This window comes from Dasypus novemcinctus, chromosome 14 (assembly GCF_030445035.2).
Source record: "Dasypus novemcinctus isolate mDasNov1 chromosome 14, mDasNov1.1.hap2, whole genome shotgun sequence".
NCBI lineage: Eukaryota > Metazoa > Chordata > Mammalia > Cingulata > Dasypodidae > Dasypus > Dasypus novemcinctus.
The window spans coordinates 67,596,576-67,619,106 of NC_080686.1; the positions used below are offsets into that span (position 1 = coordinate 67,596,576).

General features: G+C 39.7%; 1 protein-coding gene across 2 annotated transcripts in view; it reads right to left on the reverse strand.

Annotated features, from left to right (window-relative positions):
* The window catches only part of LRP12 (LDL receptor related protein 12), a 71,335-nt gene extending 54,932 nt beyond the window's left edge, over positions 1 to 16,403 (reverse strand). For both annotated transcript variants that reach the window (XM_004457558.5, XM_004457557.5), the window contains exon 1: positions 11,660 to 16,403. In XM_004457558.5, coding sequence (XP_004457615.1) covers positions 11,660 to 11,738 — 79 coding nt within the window. In that variant the 5' untranslated portion in view covers positions 11,739 to 16,403. The remainder of the gene's footprint in view (positions 1 to 11,659) is intronic.
* Positions 16,404 to 22,531: the final 6,128 nt, after the last annotated feature.

Sequence of the window (22,531 nt, forward strand, 5' to 3'; positions counted from 1 at the left end):
AAATTCTTACATTTGCTATTCTTATGTATTAGGATATGTTTAGTTCCTTAACACTTGCTTTCCTTTCTTAATTTTAAAAAGGCAAAATAATCACAAGTGGACACTAAGATCTACATGTTTCTTAAGTACATGTAAAAGACTGGGGTAATAGATATTAAAGTTAGGCAGGAGGTGAGGGAGGCTAGGTTACAGAAAAGAGAAAGGGTAGAGTGAGAAAGGCAGAAAACAAGGACTGATTACAGATTGATGCCACAAAGTCTAAAAAATATTAGTAAATTTATCACAGCAAGTTAAAAGTTAATATAGCATGTCTAATTTGTATTCCATGAATGCAAAAGTGCTTCAATATTTGGAATCATATAAATACACTCATGTAATTCTGGCCTTCATGGATAAATACCTTATGATCATCCTGGAAATGAAAAAAAACCTTATCTGATAAAATTAAAAACTTATTCTCAAAAATTTATTAAAATAGGAATTTAAGAAATATCTCCAACTTGATTGATACCAGAAACATATAGCAAATAATACTGTATTTAAAATGAAAAAAAAAAAAAAAAAGGGCAGGGAGGGGAGGGGAAGGAAAGAAAGGGTGTGGAACAACTAAATTAAAAAAGACAATAGATGGCAAAGTATGGACCTTATTTGGATCCTGACTCAAACAAACTTTAAAAAAATAATTTTTATAAGATGATCACAGCAATATGAATATTGGCTGGACATTTTATGATAATTAAGGAATTGTTAACTTTTTAAAGTCAGAGGGATATAGGTTTAAGTTTTTTAAGTTTTCACACTTGAGAGATACATACTAAAATATTAATACAATCTGTGGTTTGCTTCAAAATCATTTAGGCGTAGGGAACAGGTGGAGATATAGATTAAACAAGGCTGGCCATATAATAATAATTGAAGTTTAATTATTAGGTATATCAGGTTAATTACACTAGTCTGCCTACTTTTGAATATATTTGAAATTCTCCAAAGTACAGTTTTTAAACTGTTTTTAATTATAGAACACAAAGAAAAATAACAAGAACAAAAACCAAAACCCAAATACTGTAGAGTCTAAATTATCAGAATCCTGCTACAGGTATTATTTTTCAATATTGTTCCATTTTAAAAAACTATTAAATTTTAATTGAAAGATTTAAAAAAAAATACTTAAACTACAAGTTTACAGTTCCATGAGTTATCTCTCTCTCTCTCTCTCTCTCTCACACACACACACACAGCTGTGTAAACCACCACTTAGATCAAGAAAAAGAATACTACCAGGAGCCAAAAACCATCCCGGTACTCCTTCTCAATCATTATTCCCTCCCCATTTGTTACTACAATTCTGACTTCTAACTCCTAACACAGATTATAATCATATAATACCTATAATTTTGTGTCTGACTTCTTTTTCTCAACATGTGAAAGTCATCCATGCTACATGTAACAACAGTTTATTCTACTAAGTAGTTCGTTCTACTCAAAGTGGGGACTTCTAGGAATCTCTAAGACCATTTTATCAGAGTCAAAGTTCATTGACGGGAGTGGATATGGCTCAAGCAGTTGAGTACCTGCTTCCCACATGTTAGGTCCCGGGTTTGATGGCTGGTGCCTCCTAAAAACAAAAAACAACAAGCAAACAAAGAAAAAACCAAATCAGAGGAGCTGATGTGGCTCATGGTTGTGTACTGGTGTCCCACATAGGTGGTCCCAGGTTCAATCACGGCCCAGTACCTCAAAAAAAATAAAGTTCATCGTATGGCTCCAGATTCCACACTGCAACTAAACTTAAGAAATTAACACTTGTTGAGTTCTAGTATAATATCAAAGAAGAATATCCACATCTAGCTGAAAAGGCTATTAAAATACTTTTGTCTTTACAATTATATATCCATGTGGAGTCTAATTTTCTTCCTATACTTCAACAAAAACACTTCACAACAGACTGAATGCAGAAATAGACATGCATAATCAGTTGTCTTCTATAAAGCCAAATATTATAGTAACTTGCAAAAATCTAAGGCAATGCCACTCTTCTCACTAAAGTTTTCTTGTTTTGCACAATAGTTGTCATTTTACTTATTTTTATTGAACATGCATAATTCATGGTAATGTGTAATGTGTTTCTCATTGTCCTTTAAGTGAATAAATATTTTAACAACTTCTCAATTTTAATTTATAGTAATGTTTTAAAATATACTTATCTCCATAAAAAACTCTTTGTATTCCGCAATAATTGAGGGGTTCTGAGACCCAAAAGTTTGAGAACTGCTGCTGTATAATATTTCGTTATGCTAATAAACCATAATTTACTCATCTATTCTATAGCTGATGGACATATGGGTTGTTTCTAGTCTGGGACTATAACAAATAAAGATGCTACAAATATTCTTCACATGTCTTTTGGCACATACTACGTATCCATTTCTGCTGAATTTACCTAGGATTGGAATTGCTGGGCCATAGGGTATATATATAAATTCAGCTTTAATAGACCATGAGGAGTGGATGTAGCTCAAGTGGTTGAGTGCCTGCTTCCATGTACGAGGTCAGGGGTTTGATCCCTACTACCTCCTACAACCAAAAATAAACAAAACAAATGAAAGGAAACAACTCTCAATGGGGAGCAGATGTACCTCAGCGGTTGAGCACCTGCTTCTCACACATAAGGTCCTGGGTTCAATCCCTGGTACTGCCTAAAAAAAACTGACAATGTGTTTTCCAAAGTAGTTATTGAGCATTTGAAATGTGGGTAGTCCGAATTGAGATACACTGTAAGTATGAAATTTACACAAGATTTTGAAGACTTAGTATGAAAAAAAATGCAGAATATCTCAATCCTTATTTTCTATTGATTATATGCTGAAATAGTTTAGATATATTGAGTTAATATATTATTAAAATTAATTTCATCTGTTTTTTCCTTTTAAATGTGGCTACTAGATACTTTAAAACTACATGTATGGCTTATATTTGGGGCTCACATCTATTTATATTATAAATATGTATATATTTTTTGGCAATTTTTTATTTATCATTATTTTTAATATAATTTTTTTTTAAGAATCTTAGATTACATAAATATTAACAAAAAATATAAGGCATTCCCATATGCCCCACTCCCTAGTCCTCCACATTTTCACACATCAACAACACCCTTCATTAGTGTGGTATATCTGCTGTAATTGATGAACACATCTTGGAGCACTGCTGCTAAGTGTGGGTTATGGTTTACATTGTAGTTTACACTCTCTCCTGCACATTTTTCCAAGTTATTACAAGATATTCAATGGCCTGTATCTGTCATTGCAATGCCATTCAGGATTAATTCCCAAATCCTGAAAATGCCCCCAAATTACACCTATTTTTCCCTCTCCCTCCCTCAGAACCTCCAGTCACCACTGCCTCCATATCCATGATAAAAGTTCTTTGATTGCTAAGATCACAACAAGCCTACATAGAACAACTGTACATCTACTCTAGTCCATCATCCATTCCCCAATCCTGAGGATTCTGTGATGGTGATGACCACTCCTCTAATTGAGAGGGGCTTAGATCCCATGGGGCAAATGGATGGGACTATTTTGCTTGCACTTGCAGACTGTCTCTGTTCTTTAAGATGGTCATTATCAGTCATTATCTCCTTGTTAGTTGTCCTGGGTGAGTCCAATGAACTGGAGAAAAGGTGTTGCAAGTCTGTTGAGATTCAGGGCCCAACTGGCACATGGACAGCCCAAAGATTTAAGTTTCTTGGACATACAACTACCAACTCTAACAAAAAATGTATATATTTAACATCTATTAGACAGTGCTGTTCCAGAAGTAAAATTAGACATTACCAACACTGTATATAAGAACTGAAATGCTTATGAGAAAAGGACCTCATTTTGAGGAAAGACGAAAGATTCCCCAAAGAAGGTAACAGCTAAAGGGAAGCAGAAGAATAAACAGTTAGCCTAGTGAAAAAAAAAAAGTGAGGGAGGAAGAAAGATGATAAAGCCAGGCAGAGGGAAAAGTACATGCAAAGGCCAGGAGACAAGAGGAATAAGTATGGAATGGCAGGAACAAGGTGATAGAGAAAGGAGGTTGGGGAGGTGGTGACAACAGAGATGAGGCTAGAATAGTAAAAGCTGGCCAGATCATGAATGCCTAGTGAATTATGTTTATATTTTAAAAAGAGGATAAAACTATTTGATTTTGAGCAAGAAAACTATATAATCAGATCTGCACTTGAGAAAAGTCTCACTGGCTGCTGCTCTGTGAATAACAGATTGGATCAGGACAAGACTAGAACCAAAACTAGCTGGTGGCTATTCCAGTAATGTAGACAAAATATGATAAGCCTCTACACAGAGAAATCTTAATATTAGGCAGTGAAACTAGGTTTAATATACTAGATCAGGCAATAACAATTCAATAAACTGGACTCTATTTCAGAATATATCAGATACAAATACATTTTCTCTAACTTATAAACTTAAAAAGTCTAAAAGACCCTATGATCATTCATGAAATTGAGTTCAGACAATAAAAGGCTTATTTTCCTCATTATATGTCAAAAGCTAAATTCAAAATAAATATCCTACTGTGTTACATTTAACCCAAATATTCTGTAAGAATAGCTATAGAATATTCTATATTCTAATATTATATAGCGGCTTTTCCCATTTCTCTGAAAACTGAAATGTAAATGAATTAAAGGTAGATATCAAGTTATTCTCACTCCTTGGAAAGAACATGGGAGTAAAATAATTCCACTTCACCAAACTGATATTAGCATGGCAGTGCGTTATAAAATATATAAGAAGAAAACAAGAAAATGTGTCTATCAGCTCCATTTACTTTGATGTTTCAGGACCTACTAAAGTTATATCTCCCAGAAATAAATTATACAATCCAGAAAGAAAGAAAAAAGTTGACTTTATTTTTCCAAATTGTTTTGAAATACACAAATTTACCAATATGTTGATTCTTCCAAAGAAATAAAACAATCTTTATTGATCACTTAAAATAAAGCATTTGGGCAAAAAGTTACTTGAAATCTAGCTTCTGTCCCTTCTTTTGTTTCTTGCCTGAAAAACCCTTAAGACACTATAAAAAGTTATGTTTTGTACCTATTTCACTGACAAAAATGACTACCTTTAGAGCTTAATTCTCCATACAATTCTTACATCTTTCCTTATAACTTAAGTCCTCATCCCCTCTTGTACTTTGTTGTACAACTATTCACCAAAATAACACTGCTTGCATGGAGTGTTCTTAGCCTTTTTTCCACATTAAATAACAGAAATTTAATTTCATAAGGATCCAAACTGTTCTGCTGAATTGCAGGAAGAGAAATCATCCTTGACCTCTTAATACCTCCTCTTCACTCTCACCTATTACTTGGAAAAAACAGAAACGATAAAATATAATCTCCACCTTCCCACCCTAAAACCTACAGACCTAAGTACACTTGCATCAATAATTTTCTCCTTCCTTCCGGTGACAAAAAGGGAAGAACCCCGTTTTCCTATCAAAAGAGAAATCTATAACTCTTCTTTCTTTCTCGACTACCACAAGTCTAAACTTCTGTACCATGGTCAAGACCTTCTAACTGGGCATCCCACCTCTATGTCTGCTGACTTCACACTTCTGAGAGCAGCAAAAGTGACTTTTTCAAAACATAAAATCATACTATTTCACTTAAACCACTTCAATAGTTACACTTAAAATCCAAACTCTTTTTTTTTTTTTAAAGATTTATTTTTATTTATTTAATTCCCCTCCCCTCCCCCGGTTGTCTGTTTTCTGTGTCTTTTTGCTGCGTCTTGTTTCTTTGTCTGCTTCTGTTGTCCTCAGCAGCACGGGAAGTGTGGGCGGCGCCATTCCTGGGCAGGCTGCACTTTTTTTCGTGCTGGGCGGCTCTCCTTACGGGGTGCACGCATACGCGGTGTCCCCCGCGTGGCAGGGCACTCCTTGCGCGCATCAGCACTGTGCATGGGCCAGCTCTACACGGGTCAAGGAGGCCCGGGGTTTGAACCGCGGACCTCCCATGTGGTAAACGGACGCCCTAACCACTGGGCCAAAGTCCGTTTCCCAAAATCCAAACTCTTTTACCCAAGTTTCAGCCACAATGATCTTGGTCACTTACCTGCAACACATCAGTTCTTTCCCATATTCCCATGGACAAGACTCTTACTCCAATCCTAACATAGTCATCTATACTTTTGGTCTTGTAAATGCCCCATATCAGAAACACCTTCCTCTAAGTGCTCTGTGTCTGTCATTCACTATCCCTGCCCCTTGCTTGTTTACTTTTTAGCATGGCAACTTATTCACTAGACTATAAGCTGCACAAGGGCAGAAACTGTGTCCAACATTGTTGGGCCTAACATAGTGCCAGACATAAGCAAGTGCTTGATAAATATTTATTCAGTGTTTATTAAATGCGTGAATAAGTGGAGAGACAGCCAGGATTAAGCTGCAATCCTGGCTCTACTCCTCCCTAGCTGTTTTTAAGTTCAACTTCTCTGAACTTCAATGTTCTCTTCTATAAAAAGTGGTATAAATACTGTATTGCAGGGGTTCTTAACATTTTTTGTTCGACGGACCCCTCTGCCAGTCAGGTGAAAACCACAGACTCCTTACCAAGTCCTCACTATATTGTATATTATTTAAAAAACATATCACACCCGCACCAACACGTCCCCCCAAGAAAAATGTTTTTTTAAAATTTCAGTTCAAGCTCAGAGACCCCTTGTTAAGACCACCTGCCTTATAGGGTTGCTAAATGAGACCTAATGAAGATTAACTGGCAATGAGTAAAGATAAGGTGCTGTCCCTGATGTTAATTCAATAAATATTAGTTTCCTTCCCTTCTTTCTATAGCTTCGCATGTGAGAATTCCCTAGCTTCAGAATTGAAACTAAAAAAAAAAAAATCAACATATTGAAGGTTGTATCTACTTTAAAAAGTGACTCAGATGGCATGCATCTGAACAGATAGATGGACAACTTGTACTTGCAGGACCTAATCCTGTATTTTTGAAAATGGAAATAACTAGTGCACATCACCCAAAAAAAGGTGATGAGGAATGGGGGTGGAGGGAAGGAAAGGGGGTGAAACAGGAGGGAAAGCAACCTTGGAAATGGGAGATAATCCAACTTCAATTCCTAATTGCAGGTACTGTATGATTACAATCTGTGTTAGGAGTTGATGTCAGGATGGTAGTTACCAATGGAGAGGGAGTAATTATTGAGAAGGGGTACCAGGATGGTGTTTGGCTCCTGGTAGTATTTTTTCTTGATCTAAGTGGTAGTTTACATAGGTGTGTGTGTGTGTTTGTGTGTGTGTGTGAGTGAGTGATACCTTCATTTACCTATAAAGACTGGCAGCAAGAACAGGATTAAGACTCATCCTACAATTCTGAAATCACAACACTCTTCATTTGCTTAAATCTATATAAACCTCACCTACATTTAGTACGTATACCTCCTTTTCATCTAACCTTCATTCTTTAAATTGCAATATCACTGATAAAATATTTAAAAACCATAACACCACCTCAGATCAGAGACATAAAATGGTTTTGCTGCCCCCTTAATTTTTTAAAGCTTTTAATTTTCTAACGACATAAGCCAGTTTTTTCAGTCCAAACATTTTCTTATCCACTGCTCACTTTTCTGCCTAACATCACTTTTATGTTTTCTTCAAAGAAGATCTTACTTTCTTAGGAAACTTCTAAGTCATTAACCATAACTACATCATTCAAATCTCATCCATAATCTTCCTGGTATAAAGCTAGCTAGCCCTCTAAAGTGTCCTTTGAACACTTTCTACCTGATAATCCCCTAAGGTGCTGCCTACCTTCATAGTCTCCTTAAGATATTGATATAATTTAGAGTCTAAACTCAAGAAAGTGTTTATGTTATTCATATATTTTATGTAATCATGCTTGACTTTTTTAGAAGTAATTGGAATCTGGTTTAGTGTTGGTTTGTCTCATGTTTCAGCTATTTCTTCAATCTTTCTAAAATTGGAACTTCTTGTCTATCCTTAAACTGGAAACTTACAAAATGCTATTGAGTATTCCACAAAAGCCATGGGAAAGATTCATCCATTAGATATAAAATGCAATAGTAAAAACAATCTTTTATATGACCATAACATCTAGAACAATGCTGTGCAGAACAAAGACCTTTAACTGTAATAGGCTGAAAACCAGTGTGAGTTTTATCATATTTCAGGATATGCCAGAAAGAGTTCTTACTGCTACCAAATGCTCTGGCAGCAAGTAACCAAAAACTAACCATCTGTATGTAACTCTTAAAGGCTATGGTAAAATGATATAAAAACACGACAAACATTCTAAATTGCATTTAAAGATTTCCTCCAGGGCAGTGTTTTTCAAACTAAGGACTGCAACCCAATAGTGGGTCCAAAATTAATTTAATGAGTCAAAGAAAGGAAAGATGGGGAGTAAGGAGGGAGGCTATATAAATATAATGGAAAATATCAGAGTGCATCACAGGAAGTAAGGGTATTATTTCATGTGTTTTGTTTTGTTCTGTACGTAAACGTAGAATTATGTAAAATGTATTTTTCTCTTTATTTTATTTTTTATTTTTTGGAGGTACCGGGGATTGACCCCAGGACCTTGTCCATGGGAAGTAGGTGCTCAATCACCGAGCTAAACCTGCTCCCTGTAAAATGTATTTTCAAGGTGAATTTGAGTAATAAGTAAATAAATTAGAAAACACTGATCTGGGAGAATCAGAAAAGAAATGGGTCATAAAACAATGGAACTGTTAAAACTATCAGATTATGATTTTGAGAGGTGAGAAAGACTAACAGCTTCTACTGACCAGGAGATGAAGGTTTTGGAAACCTCTATACATTTGGAGAAGCCAAATATTCTTCTACAGGAGATGAAAGAGGACCTTCTCGCTTACAGTAGGCTTAAGACAAAGTCTAGCAAATCTCACTTTAGCCCTTATGGATGTTTTTATCCCTTCAAACTTCCAAAGAAGGTAGAAATCATCCTTTACCTTCTCTTCCTAAGTCTTAGGCACATTCAGTATAGTTAAGACACAGGAGTTTCTGAAAAATAATTACTGGTCCTTGAGCAACTTCTTCCAGAAAATGTGAACTATTATAATTCACAACTAAGTTTCAAATAAGACTCTGTAATTCAAAAAATAACTTGTCCACCTAAAATGGTACTGTGAAGCAAATAAACACCAAAGTAATCACAGATTTTAATAAAGAAATGTTTCAAAGATTCAAGGCATAACTTGGAACCATTTGATATTGCAGTTAATAGCTAAGAAAGAGTTGCTGTGTGGAAACAGTACTGGAATTGCCTAAATACTGGCCCATCAACCTGATTTTCTTCACTAGGTTTAAGTTACTCTGAATATTCAGTTGGTTTAACAGAGCTCCCTTCTTGAAGCCAATTTAAAAAAATACTTTTTGACCTTATAAGAGTTTCATAACTTACAGCTAAAATCTGTTCTAAGAGCCTTGATGGCTTTTTCTCACAACTACTGCATATTCAAATTCCACAAATTCCACTATTTGTTATGAACACACACAGTCCTCACATACTATGCATTATAGATTTTTTTTTCTCTAACATGAACCCAAATATGGTTGGAGAAATTTAAGAGAAAGGACAAAAAGTATAACTATAAAGATAATTTCCCCAAGTTGCAGGAGAAAGGTTCTTTTAATCTCTGCTCGTGTAGTTTAATGTTCTGCCTGGCTCACCACCTCCTTTTTTCTTTTACTTTGAAAACTTGCTATGGCTTGAGAAATCAGCCCTTGGAATAATCACTTGCTAGTTTTATAATTTGGTGCTATACTGTTGGAATAAGGAGTTTCTCTCTGCCTACTAACAATTGCTCTCTGAACACAAATTCCAAAAAGATAACCTTTGATAAGCACCCACCAGAAAGTAATTTTGTGTACAAGTACAAAAAAAATAGCACAGACACTAATTACGGGGTTCACAGTCTTTTATCCCTACAGGCAAAAGACTTTCAGTTCAAACACAATGACAGATTTTAACGAAAGAAGAGCTAAAGGAACCCATTTATTTATCCATTTTGATCATACATCAGAGGAATTCAATCCTGATTATAGAAGAGGACAAAACTGGACACTTAATCATCCTAGGTTAAAGATGCCTCCCACTTTCTTCTCTCTCCCTACCCCAACCCTAGATAACTACACAACCTTCAGGCTAGAAGAAACAATATAATAGTTTATTGATCTTCAGGGTAGACCCAAGCCCACAAGTCATCAGTCAAGTAGGAATCACTGCCACTCCATGCAACAAACAATCAAAAGTCATGCATTGGTTTTTCTGGTGACAGAAAAACATATCATTGGCAATTTCCACATCAAATGTGGACCCATATAAAAACAAACAAAACAAACAAAAAACCAAAAAAACTAAATTCATCAAGAAGGGAGCAATACATGAAAAGACAGTTGCTTGACTGTCAGTAAATAACCAATTTAAGTTCATTAAATTCTTCAGTTTCATATATAAGTGCTCATACGAATTACACGTGCACTGGACTTACCGCGACCATCACCATTATATTAGTCAAATTAGTGTCTTTTGGAAAATGACAGATTTTATAAGTCAATTTTACCAAAGAATGATAACTTCTAATTACTTTACCCTGGAGAAATCAAAACAACACTCCAAAAAGTAAAGCAAAACTCTGTTCTTTGAAACATCCATTGATGTGCTTAACTGATAAACAGTAATGAAGTCAGAGGCAGACCCCCAGACTCTCAAGCGATGTTCTTTCCAATTAATTCGATTTGGCTCTCGTTCTGATCCTAGCGTAATATAAAACAGTCCTGCATATAGTCTTCATCTTCTTAACCTCAAAAGAATATATCTAACCCATTCTACAGACTGGAAAAAAACAACATTGACATTAGAAGACAATGATGGGTGAAACGACAATTTAATTAGGAGTCAGGACAGACATCCACTGAACTAGGAGTCAGGTGAGACATCTAGGTCCCAAGAGAGACAGAGGTGGGGCTGGAAACTATTTTCTGGCCTTTTACCGCCTGCTGCTTCTGGGGAACGAACAGGACTCTGCATGCCCGGGATTAACAGAACCTCTGCCCTCGAGGATGTGGGGTGGGAAGAATGCAGCGGAGCCCTTCTTCAAGGAGTAGGAAAGGAGAGAGATAATTTCACTGGGGAAAGAACTTCCTGAGCCCGGAAGAAGGAGTGGGGGTGGCAGGGCAGTCCTGGCAGCGGCGGGGGCGGCCGCCCCCTCTCCTCACACAAGCACACATTTTCATGTGTGTGGATTGTGAGAGGGGCTACGAACCGGGCTCGGCCGCTGGGACCCGGACCCCCGAGCCCGGATGGGGAATTCCGCCCGCCTCCCCCTCGCTCCACCGCGGCTCCCCCCGCCCGGAACCCCAAGCTCTTCTCTAACACCCTGAGGATCTGGAAGTGGGCGAGCGGACGAAAGCATCTTCACGAAAGGGCACCCCAGTCCGCCGCATCCACCTCTCGCCGGGTCTTTGTCCCGCCAGCGGTGGGGGTCAACCCCCAGATTCCCCGGGGAACCCTCGTCCTGGAGGCCCGGAGCCCGGGGTCACCCCAGCTTTGTTCGGTCAGCGGGACGCGTACACTTACCGTACACCTCGGCGAGGAAAAGCAAGATCAACACAGACCTCCACCGCGGGGACTCTTTTGTGTTCCAGCGACGGGCCATAACCACGGCAGAAGGAAGGAGCGAGGAGGAGGAGATAGAGGAGGAGGAGGAGGAGGAGCTGGAGCCAGACGCCGCCGCCGCCGCCGCCGAGCCCCCGGCAGATCCCTGCGCTCTCCGCGGCGGCGGGAGGGGGGGGAAGGGGCCGTCGCCGCCTGAGCGTGCTCCCTCCGGCTCTCCAGCCCTCCCTCTGCCGCTCGCCCGCTCCCACGCGGGGCGGCGCGAGAGCCCCACCCGGGGCGACCCTCCCAGGGTCACTGGCAGATGGTGCGCGCGCTGACGCGAAACGAGGGGGCCAGTGGACGCGGGACTCCGGCCTCTCGCCGCACAGGCTAGCCGGCGCAGCCACCCGCCAGACGGAGCGCTAGCCGAGACCCGCGCTCATCCGTGCGATCGGCAATCCCCTTGCCCGCCTTCCTTGGTTCCCGCCCCGCGCTCAGCTCAACTTTCGGAGTCTCGGTCGGGTTTCCTCGCGGTTGGAACCTGAGAAGCAAGGCAGCGCCAGTCGATGAGCGAGCGCGCGAACGTTGGGCGCTGGATAGCCCGGGGCCGGGCGCGGGGGCGGGTTGCGGCGCTGCGCTGCAGTCCCGGGTCTGGGCCCCGGCTGTGGGAGTGGGTTTGGGGCGAGTTGGGAGGGGAAGAATGTGTGGTGGGAGGCTTGGAACGTAGAAGTCCCTTCCTTCCATCCTCCCACTTGCCTCCGTTTAACATCGGCACGGGGCTCGAGATGGGACGGGCACCGGCTACTAGTGCGGGTTGTATCGCAGGCTGGGGGGCCCCGTCTGGGTGCCCACGCTCATAGTGCCCAGGAAATGTCTAGCAAGATTAGAGTTCGGACCGCTCCCAGTCTGGCGTGGAAGCCGTGGGTGGCCGTTTGACATCACGCAGTGTGTGGAAGCTGGGCCGGGAATCTCGATCGCAGCCGACTTTGTGGGGCGAGAAGTGGGAGGGGGATTCACGCAGCACTCCTTAATTTCCCTAAATCACATCCCACGCGACCAAGAAGTGTGACCCCTCCTTCCCTTAGATCCCCATAGCACTTTCTAAATACATCTGTAGCGGCACAGGCGCGTTAGACCTTCCGTTTTGTTTTTCTAAAGTATTTGACTACGCGTCTTATCTCCCCTGGTAGATTTATCGTTGGCCTTTACAGACACTTTTCTTACCCACCCATCAAAGACCTACAATGCATTGTGCTGTCCTATTGACATAGGTTATCTCTTTTAATCCCTAACAACTTTGTAAGATAAATATTATTAGCGACGTTTTATAGATAAGAAAAATGAGACTCAGAGAAGTTAAATTACCCAAAATGATACACGTAAGTAAATGGTAGAGCCTGGATTGAAACAGTTTTTCTCATTCCACATTCAGGACAGTTTCCCCTTTACCACAGCATATACTCTACAGTGCAATACTAAAGGCATAGTAGGTGATCAGGAAATTTTAATTTCTGAGACATTTTTGGGAGAATACATTCAGGCTTTCCCTATATCCCCTACTCATTTGTCCCCTTTAAGGTATTTTTCCAGGAAATGATATTCCAAAGGTAAAGAAAAAAATGTATTAACAAATATTTAAAAATCAAGTAGTTAACAAGCCTTGTATTATCTGGCAAACTATTAACAGAACTCCAAAATGTTTTCCACTCAGTGGAGGAAAAGGAGCAACCTGCAGTTTTGTCTTTCAGTTTTAGGATTCTGGACTCCACTTTCTTCTATAAATTGCTCTGCCATGAACAGCTGTGCTTAGGTCAGGCCACAAGCAAAATAGAGAAGTAGACTGTGACTGTATCCTCCCCTCCACTTTTTTTTTTTAATTTATTTTTATTTATTTCTCCCCCCCCCCACACACACACACTGTCTGCTCTTCGTGTTCATTCACTGTGTGTTCTTCTGTGTCTGCCTGCATTCTTGTCAGTGGCACTGGGAATCTGTATCTCCTTTTGTTGCGTTATCTTGCTGCATCAGCTTTCTGTGTGTGCAGTGCCACTCCTGGGCAGGCTGTACTTTTTTCACATGGGGCAGCTCTCCTTGCAGGGTGCACTCCTTGTGTGAGGGGCTCCCTTACAAGGGGGACACCCCTGTGTGGCATAGCACTCCTTGCACCTGTCAGCACTGTGCGTGGGCCAGTTCACCACATGGGTCAGGAGGCCCTGGGTTTGAACTCTGGATGTCCCATATCGTAGGTGGAAACTCTACCAGTTGAGCCAAATCCGCTTCCCCTCCCCTCCACTTTAACACCTTTCAAGGAGGCCTATCCCCAAGACAAGACACCCCATACCCTCATCATCACCTTGACTATCCATGCACCCTAGCCCCTCCCACCCCTCTACTTACTCATCCACCCTGGCCTGCCTTCTCAGACTAATCACGATCTCAAAATTTTTGCTCTCAGAGTCCTGTTAAAATTTGGTGAGGATGCCAAAGAGCTTTTGTTTATGTGAATTGTATTTTATAGTTACCATTTAGAACTTTAAAAATATGCATTTATTTTATTTTATTTTTTTTAAAGATTTATTTATTTATTTCTCTTCCCTCCCCCCCCCCCCAGTTGTCTGTTCTCTATGTCTATATGCTGCATCTTCTTCTTTGTCTGCTTCTGTTGTTGTCAGCAGCACGGGATTCTGTGTGTTTTTTTGTTGCGTCATCTTATTGTGTCAGCTCTCCGTGTGGGCGGTGCCATTCTTAGGCAGGCTTCAATTTCTTTCGCGCTGGGCAGCTCTCCTTCCGAGGCACACTCCTTGCGCATGGGGCTCCCTACGCGAGGGACACCCCTGCGTGGCACGGCACTGCTTGCGCGCATCAGCACTGCGCATGGGCCAGTTCCACACAGGTCAAGGAGGCCCGGGGTTTGAACCGCAGACCTCCCATGTGGTAGACGGACGCCCTAACCGCTGGGCCAAGTCCGCTTCCCTGCATTTATTTTAAATTAAAATTTACATGTTAATATAAACAATTATGAAAAAATTTGTGTGAAGAGTGGTATTGTTTTCTATCTTTGCAAACGTTGTTCCTGTCTGGCTCACTAGAAGACAGCTGGATTCTTGTATCTGTTTCTCCATCCAGTCTTTGCAGTATGTTGTTTTGTTTGAACTAGGTGAAGAAAATCCAGACTCACAGTTAACTGGCAAAGGGAGAACCTCATACACCCCCTAAAAGGGTCTGAGGCACCTACCAGTGTCCTCAGATAACACTTTGAGAACTGTTGGTCTAGGTGTCTATCTTAACTCCTTCAAAACCTAAATATTTTGTTTCTCCCTAGAAAGGATCTAATAAATATTCATTCTAAGGTATTAGTTTATGAGTACTTCCATTAGTCTCTGAGTACTTCACCTCCCAAAGATAATTGTTTTACGAGGAAACATTTTTATTTATACAAAATTATCTAATTCTAATAGAATTAATTCTAACAGATAATAGGTAATTAACTATTAGAGATATAATCAATAATAGATATTCTAATAATAGAAATAATTCTTATAGATGTGGGTAAAATGACACAGAATAGGTAGTAAATGTTAGTTACCCTTTTTTTGTCCCAAATCTACCTAATCTAATTGGCTACTTAGATATCCTACCTCTCTATCAAATGATTGATGTATGAGAAACATTTTGAAATCTTAAAAATTATAGATAGAAAGTGATTAGAATTAGTAACAGTGCCACTATTGTTGAATTGCTGAATTTGCTTGGCCAGGATTCTGACCTGCACCCTATAAAGTATAAAAGATCCCTTTGAGACTTGTTCTTAATCTGGGTCCCTGGATACATAGATGGGCTTCAAGGAGCCTGTTAGTCTTTTGAAATGGCATGAAAAATTGTGGTTATGTACTTTCTTCATGTTTTCAAAGGACTGTATCAACCATTTTTTTAAAGGTTAAAAATTAAATGAGGCAACTGTTTGAGTTGTTTCTTAATCCTTTTTCCAAGTGGTTTCCAGACTTGCTAAGTATATGCAGTTGGGAGTAGAGAAGTACATGGCCTGCTTTTTCTCTTAAAATACTTTGAAAAGGGCTGTGTTCTTCTACTTTATGGAGACATGCCCTTAAAAAATCCTTTTGCTTTTTTATCTTCAACTTCTCTTTCCTCCTTCTCTTTCCACACATATAATGGTTAAATTTTTACTCTTGTCCTCAATAAAAATTCGTTCATTCACACTATTTAGTAGCATTTGAGAATCTTATTGAAGCTATGAGGTTAGACTAGGAATTCAAGTCTACTGCTCTGAGCATCATCTTTTATAGGAGAAAAAAATGGATGATAGTGGCTTTTTTCCTTGACATGCTGTCAGGTAGTGATAAATCTTTTAAAGCCCTCCCCACTCCCAATAAGGAAATTATGTTTAAAAAAGAAAAACAAACTTGGTAAGTACATATAAGTAACTAGGAGGGAAAGACATTTTTTAAAAAGATTGCAATTATATAAATGAAATATTTTTACAAGCAAATTGTGATTTCAATTGGAGTTGAATAATATAGCATAGCAAATGAGATCCATCAATCTAGGCAGCTTCTATACCAGTTCCCTAGCACATTTATTGGATTATTATTTATTATGTCCTGTGCTCTAGACAGTATGCACAGCATTTTACCAAATAGTCACAGACACAATCCTGGCTCTAAAATGCAACTTCTTAATTGTAAAACTGAAAAAAAAAATAGAGAAATAAAAATCAAACAAGATAACAACAACAACAACAAAAAAAACCAAACCCAACAACAAAAAGAAAAAACAAAAACCTAGCCCATAGAGCTTGCTTGAAACTTATATAGCACCAATAATGTCTGTCTCTTATAGATGCATGAAACAATTGTCCCCATCAAGAAAAAAGGACTGAAGCGGTAATTAACTACAGATACTAGTATTTATAAAGAAATGCTCTGATCTTTTTGTTGTTGAACTACTAACTTTCAAAATGCACATAACTTTGTATTTTTTTAAGTTCTTCTCAAGATTCCTTGAGGATATGAACTGGAAATACTCTTAGGATGGAATCTCTTTCCATGTCCCCATGAGCCCATGAAAAGTGAATTTAGCAACTCTAATGATGACCCAATTGACTCTGTATAAGGAAATGTTGTCAACTTCAGGTATATATAACTTATTTGCTTGAACTCTGCTCAAATCCAGAGAGGATTTGAGCTTCCTCAGTGTACTTGGCAATATAGTATACTGTAGTGGTTAAAGGCATAGGCCTTAAGGTTAAACAGAGCTGGTTTGACCCAGGTGACTGACCTTGAGCAAGGAACCTAACCTCTATGCCTCATATTCCCACCTGTAAAATGGGTGCTGCATTAGATTATCTACATGCCTTAAATGCAATAATAATAAGTGCTAAAATATATTGAGTGCCTACAGTATTCTGTGCTTTTAATCCTCAAAATAACCCAATGCTTTAGACACTAGTAACCCCATTTTTCAAATGAACAACCTGAAGCACTGAGAGGTTCAGTAATTTTCCCAAGGTCACCCAGATAGTAAATAATCAGAATTCAAACTCAGTCTTACTCTAGGACAGATACTCAATCACTTCACCATATTGTATATAAAGCATTTAGCATAATGCCAAGCACATAGTAGGTACTCAGTAAACAGTATCTACTGTCAGGAAACACATAAATCACAATTTAAAATTAAATAGATGAAGTTGTTTTCTGTTTTCCTTTTCTCTCCTGGAAGTCGATCATCAAAAACACTTATTAATTAACCATATTTGAGGATACCACCTGGCATTCTGTTTAAGTTAAAGAGACTTAGCATCTTTGAGGTGATTTCTTTTTAAAAAGAAAAGTCATTTTATAAAGTTTTTATTTCCTTGAATTTTGGAAAACATCAAGAGAATATCAGTAAGCATAAGTCTGAATTTTTGCTGCTTGTACTTTTTTTTTTTGGTGACCCTGGAGTCATTATTTTTAGTTTCCTTTGAAGATCAGAGAACACTAGGTTGCTTATTGCCCTAATCTTCAGAAAAGATCTGTGACAGATTTTTCTGATCCCAAGGAATATATCAAATCATATGAAATGGCTCAGTTATCAAGCCATGAAAACAGAGGTCATTTCTACTAAAGAATAGATTACTCCAGCATCATCATGAAAAGAATATTCTCCTTGGAAATTCCCAGGCGGGTTTGCATTTTGAATGCATACCAGCTGTGATGGAAAAGAACAGTATTATCCTTTTGATTGGCCTGACTTACACAGCAGGGGATGTGAAAGAAATAGTGTCAAAAAGTATTTCAATATAACAATGTTATTCTCATACTCAATGAAATGAATTAAGTAATTGGGAAAAAAAAGTTAAGACTTTTTGGTTAGGTCTAGTTACAAGGGCACTTAACTATTCACCTCCACGTTTTTCCATGTTATTAGCAGTATGTTTAGGTGTTAATGCTCCTCAGATGGTAACCCCAATTTACAAATACTCATTCCTACAAAATTTCATAAAATATGTTTTGCCCTTTAAGTGCATGATATACAGGAAATTAATGGCAAGTAGCTGGTAGAGCTCTCACCAGGAAGTTAGGTTAGTCCACACAGGAGATTGCTTCAGCTGGCAGCTGAATGGGGAGGAAAGGGCATAGTCCAGAAGAAGCCAGGCTGACTGTGCTCCTTCTAGATTAGATTCCCAACAGCTCTGACCTTCAGTACTCCAGGGACCAACATATACTGGGATGAGACTCCTGAGGACAATTTGCCTTTTTTCCCCCATTGCTGTACACAGGCAGAAGCAGAAGAGCCAGGCTGTCTCCATGTACATTGAACTCTTCCCCATTCCTTTCCCCTCCTATTCCCTAGATGGTGTCTTTCAAGTGTTGTCCTCGCTAGAACAGTTAGCTGATTCCCTCAGGAACCTCCTTCTAAACCAGACTTCAAACATGTCTGGCAAGCCTCATCATGGACATCCCTTACTAACACGGGGAGTGGGGGGAAGGTGCAATCATGTGAGATATGGGCACCCCTCTTTCTCTGAAGATGGGAGAAGTATTCTGAAGTCATTAATCCCATCTATAGTGTAAGGACTAGTGCATTTGCTCATCCACAAGGTAGAATCAGAATATTCTGAGTCTCCCATATTCATTTAGGGAGCGTGGGAAGGAAAGGGAGAAGGAGAGAAACTCTAGTTTTTGGTCTGTTTTGTTCACTGTTTTATTCCCAGCATCTAGAAGAGGGCCTGTGTGGCTGAGCAGGAGGGCTTCGACCTCGCTCAGGCCCAAGAGTCGGGGGGGCTTGCTCCTGCCGAACCGCCGGCGGGGGGTGCTCCAAGAGGGAACACCGGTTCTCCAGGCATGGGGGAAGCGCGGTTGAGGAAAAACCACGGAGACCGCTTGAGCGCAAGAACAGGTCTGCTTTATTACGGAAGTACACTTAGCTATATAGGGTTGGGTAGAGGGAGGGGCGTGATGAAGGGAGGGTTGGCTAAGGGGTGGCTCTGGACAGGCTGAAGCTGATGGATAGACCTGAGGTAAGCAGTTACTGGGGAAGAGGGCAGATTGTGGGTTGGCAATATGGGCGGGACTGGCAGGAAGGACGGCGGGGGCTGGAAGGGGAGGAGGGGTGGAGAAAGGCGGCAACAGGCCTGTCACTAATTTGAGAAGAAGCTGAGTAAACATTTGTTGAGTGGATGAATGAAGGAGTTTAGGAATGAAACTCTGGGAGAAATGAGAGGTATAACTGTAATACAGAGGGGAGAGGGGACAGCCACTTGTCTTCAGGTGAGTGATATGAGTGTCCACGTAGCTGGCAGTGAAGGCTGCTTGCTTTGGAGCCCAGGCACAAGTGGGTGAACTTGGTCTTTTAGGAAGAGCTAATAAACCTCCCTGCAGAGCCCACATGTCCTGGTGTGCTGATTTTCAAGATGATTGCTTAGCAGGTGTTTTTGTTTGCTTTGTTTTTAATTATTCTGTTATTGGAGTTAGATTTTTATACAACTTTATTGCCAATGTTTACTCTTTCCACTACATTATAGCACTTTATGGCCTTGTCTGGCCTTATAGAATCTATAAATTGGGCACTACTTATCTTTGTTGACTGAAGGCCTTTGTTCATGAACTCAGCAGAAACCCTTAGAAAAGGAGGTTTTTCCAAATTTTCTTCTTCAGAAAGCTGTGAACTAATAAATTGCCTCAGGTGGGCAGAGAGATTCTGATTTTACTGTATTAGGTTAAGCTATTCCATATCATGAATTTAAGAGGTGATGCAAGGAATGCCCAGTGTGCAGTCAGGAACCCTGGGGAGGGAACCCCGATGGCCAGAGCTCTTCAGTATGAATTCAAGATTTGTACAATGAATTATGAATTTCTGGGTCATCAGTCTCTCCCATAATAAAATTTAAGTACAAAGAATACTTTCCAATTCCAAACTGTTTCTATTTTTCAGCATTTCTATTATCAGTATATCTTCTCACCATAAATGTGTATTTGCTAAAGATGATTGTTCAGCAAAATGCTATCAATTCACTAAATCATTAACTAGAATATTGTTGAGATTTTAATAATCTATTTTGAATACTTGAAACATGCCAGACATTGTAGACAACATAGAGGTTTAACATTATCTGACTCAGTCATTTAACTCTGGAGGTTCTACTCTGTCAAGCTAGTAATTGCAGATGTAAAGGAGTTTATAATCTAGCAAAGAAACAAATATGCCAACAAATATGAACAACAAATATTTATTGAGCACTTATACTCTGTGCCAGTCATTGACCCAAGTGCTGGGAATGAGCAAACATGGTAACTATCACAGTTTAAGATACACCAGAACCACAGGGGAGAATCGCAGAGGAAAAGCACTTGATTTGAGAAATAAAGTGTGAACAGGAGATTTTGAGTAAAGAAGGAGGTATGCAGGAAGTGGACTTGGCCCAGTGGTTAGGGCGCCATCTACCACATGGAAGGTTGTGGTTCAAGCCCCGGGCCTCCTTGACCCATGTGGAGCTGGCCCACGTGCAGTGCTGATACGCAAGGAGTACCTTGCCACGCAGGGGTGCCCCCGCATAGGGGAGCCCCATGTGCAAGGAGTGCACCCAGTAAGGAGAGCCACCCAGCCCGAAAGAAAGTTCAGCCTGTCAAGGAATGGCGCCACACACACAGAGAGCTGGCACAACAAGCTGACGTAACAAAAAGAAACACAGATTCCCGAGCCACTGACAACAACAGAAGCGGACAAAGAAGAACATGCAGCAAATAGACACAGAGAACAGACAACTGGGGTGGGGGTGGGGGGAGGAAGGGGAGAGAAAAAGAAATAAATAAATCTTTAAAAAAAAACCAAAAAAACTCAGAACTTTGAAAAGAAAAAAAAGAGAAGGAGTTAGGCAAGAGGTAATGGAAAAGCATTCCAGGCAGAGAAACATAAAGCAGAGATAGCAGAGGAAAGTAGGATATGTTCTGAGAATATAAAGTCATTTGATATTGTTGATTCTAAAGTATGTGTGTGTATGTGTTGGGGGAGGAAGGCAGGAAATCAGACATATAATTAGAATATACATCATAAAGGGTCTTAAATGACATGCAAATGAATCTAGATTTTTCTAGTAAAATGTAGGATATGGTGAGCCTTGCTAGAAATTTGAGCAGAGTTGTCATGCTTTATCTGTGATGGAGGCTGAAATGGGTGTTTGGGGGAAATTTGGAGACGAGTCAGGAGGATGTAACATTATTATGGAAATGAGATAGACTGGTGCCTAGTGGCAGTGGGAATGAAGACTAAATAACAAAATTAAGAGTTATTTAGAAAAGAGAATCTATGACTCCCAGGTTTCTAGTTTGAGCACTTGGATGGTAGTACCATTCCCTATGATAGGGAATTGGGAGATTGAGTGAGGTGCAGAGAAGAGGACAGAGGGAATGAGGAGTATTACTATGAGCCAGCAGATTCAAACAGAGAAGTCGAAAAGCAGTTGGATGTACTTGGAGGAGAAAAATGGGCTTAAGATAGAAAACTACTAGTAAGGTAAGATTGATTTTGGAGAGGAAGAATTTTCCATCAGTTAATATGAAGAAAATGGAGCCAAGAATAGTGTATTTCATGGGATAGAAATGGTAGAGGAAGAAGCACTAACATAAAATGAAGGTAAAAAGGAATGGCCAGTAGGTAGCAAGAGAAGCAGAAAAGCCTGGTATCAAGGGAAAAAAGTTTTTTTGACGAAATAAAGAGTGTCAGCACCAACGAGAGATCAAGTCCTGGAGTAATTGGAGTGGTCATGGAGTGAAGAGGAACTACATGAACTGGTTACAAAAAAATCTATAATACTTATCTGAAGGCATCTACAAAAATCTGTTTGTTCTTTAATTTAGATCAAAACTGAATTCTTGACAATCAATTTTTTTCTTATTATTAGGCCTTTTACCATTTTTCCCCTAATCTGTTATGCCACAGCATTATCCATTTCAAATTTCAACTTAAGAATTTCTAAGTTTCATCATGGACCCTAGACAACATTGAAGTACATAGAGTTTAACTTCTGCTTTTTTCTTTCCCTTCTCCCCTCCCCCAGTCCTGCTCACATTCTCTTCCTCTGACTTCAGACTCATAATATTTCCATGCTTTCTCATCCTCCCCTGTCCTTCATCAGAAATGGTTCTCAGGAAGAACTTTACATATGAATCCACCTTGAAACCTAGTATGGGTACTCTCCTAGGAGTATTTATAATTTAACAGAGGAAAAGACATTAAATATCCTAAGTGATCTTTCAGGGTGGAACTTCACCACATGGGATAGATATTTTGGGTTAGGAAAGTTTTACCAATGCCCCTCGCTAAGGACCTCTACCATAGGCAATCCCTGACTGA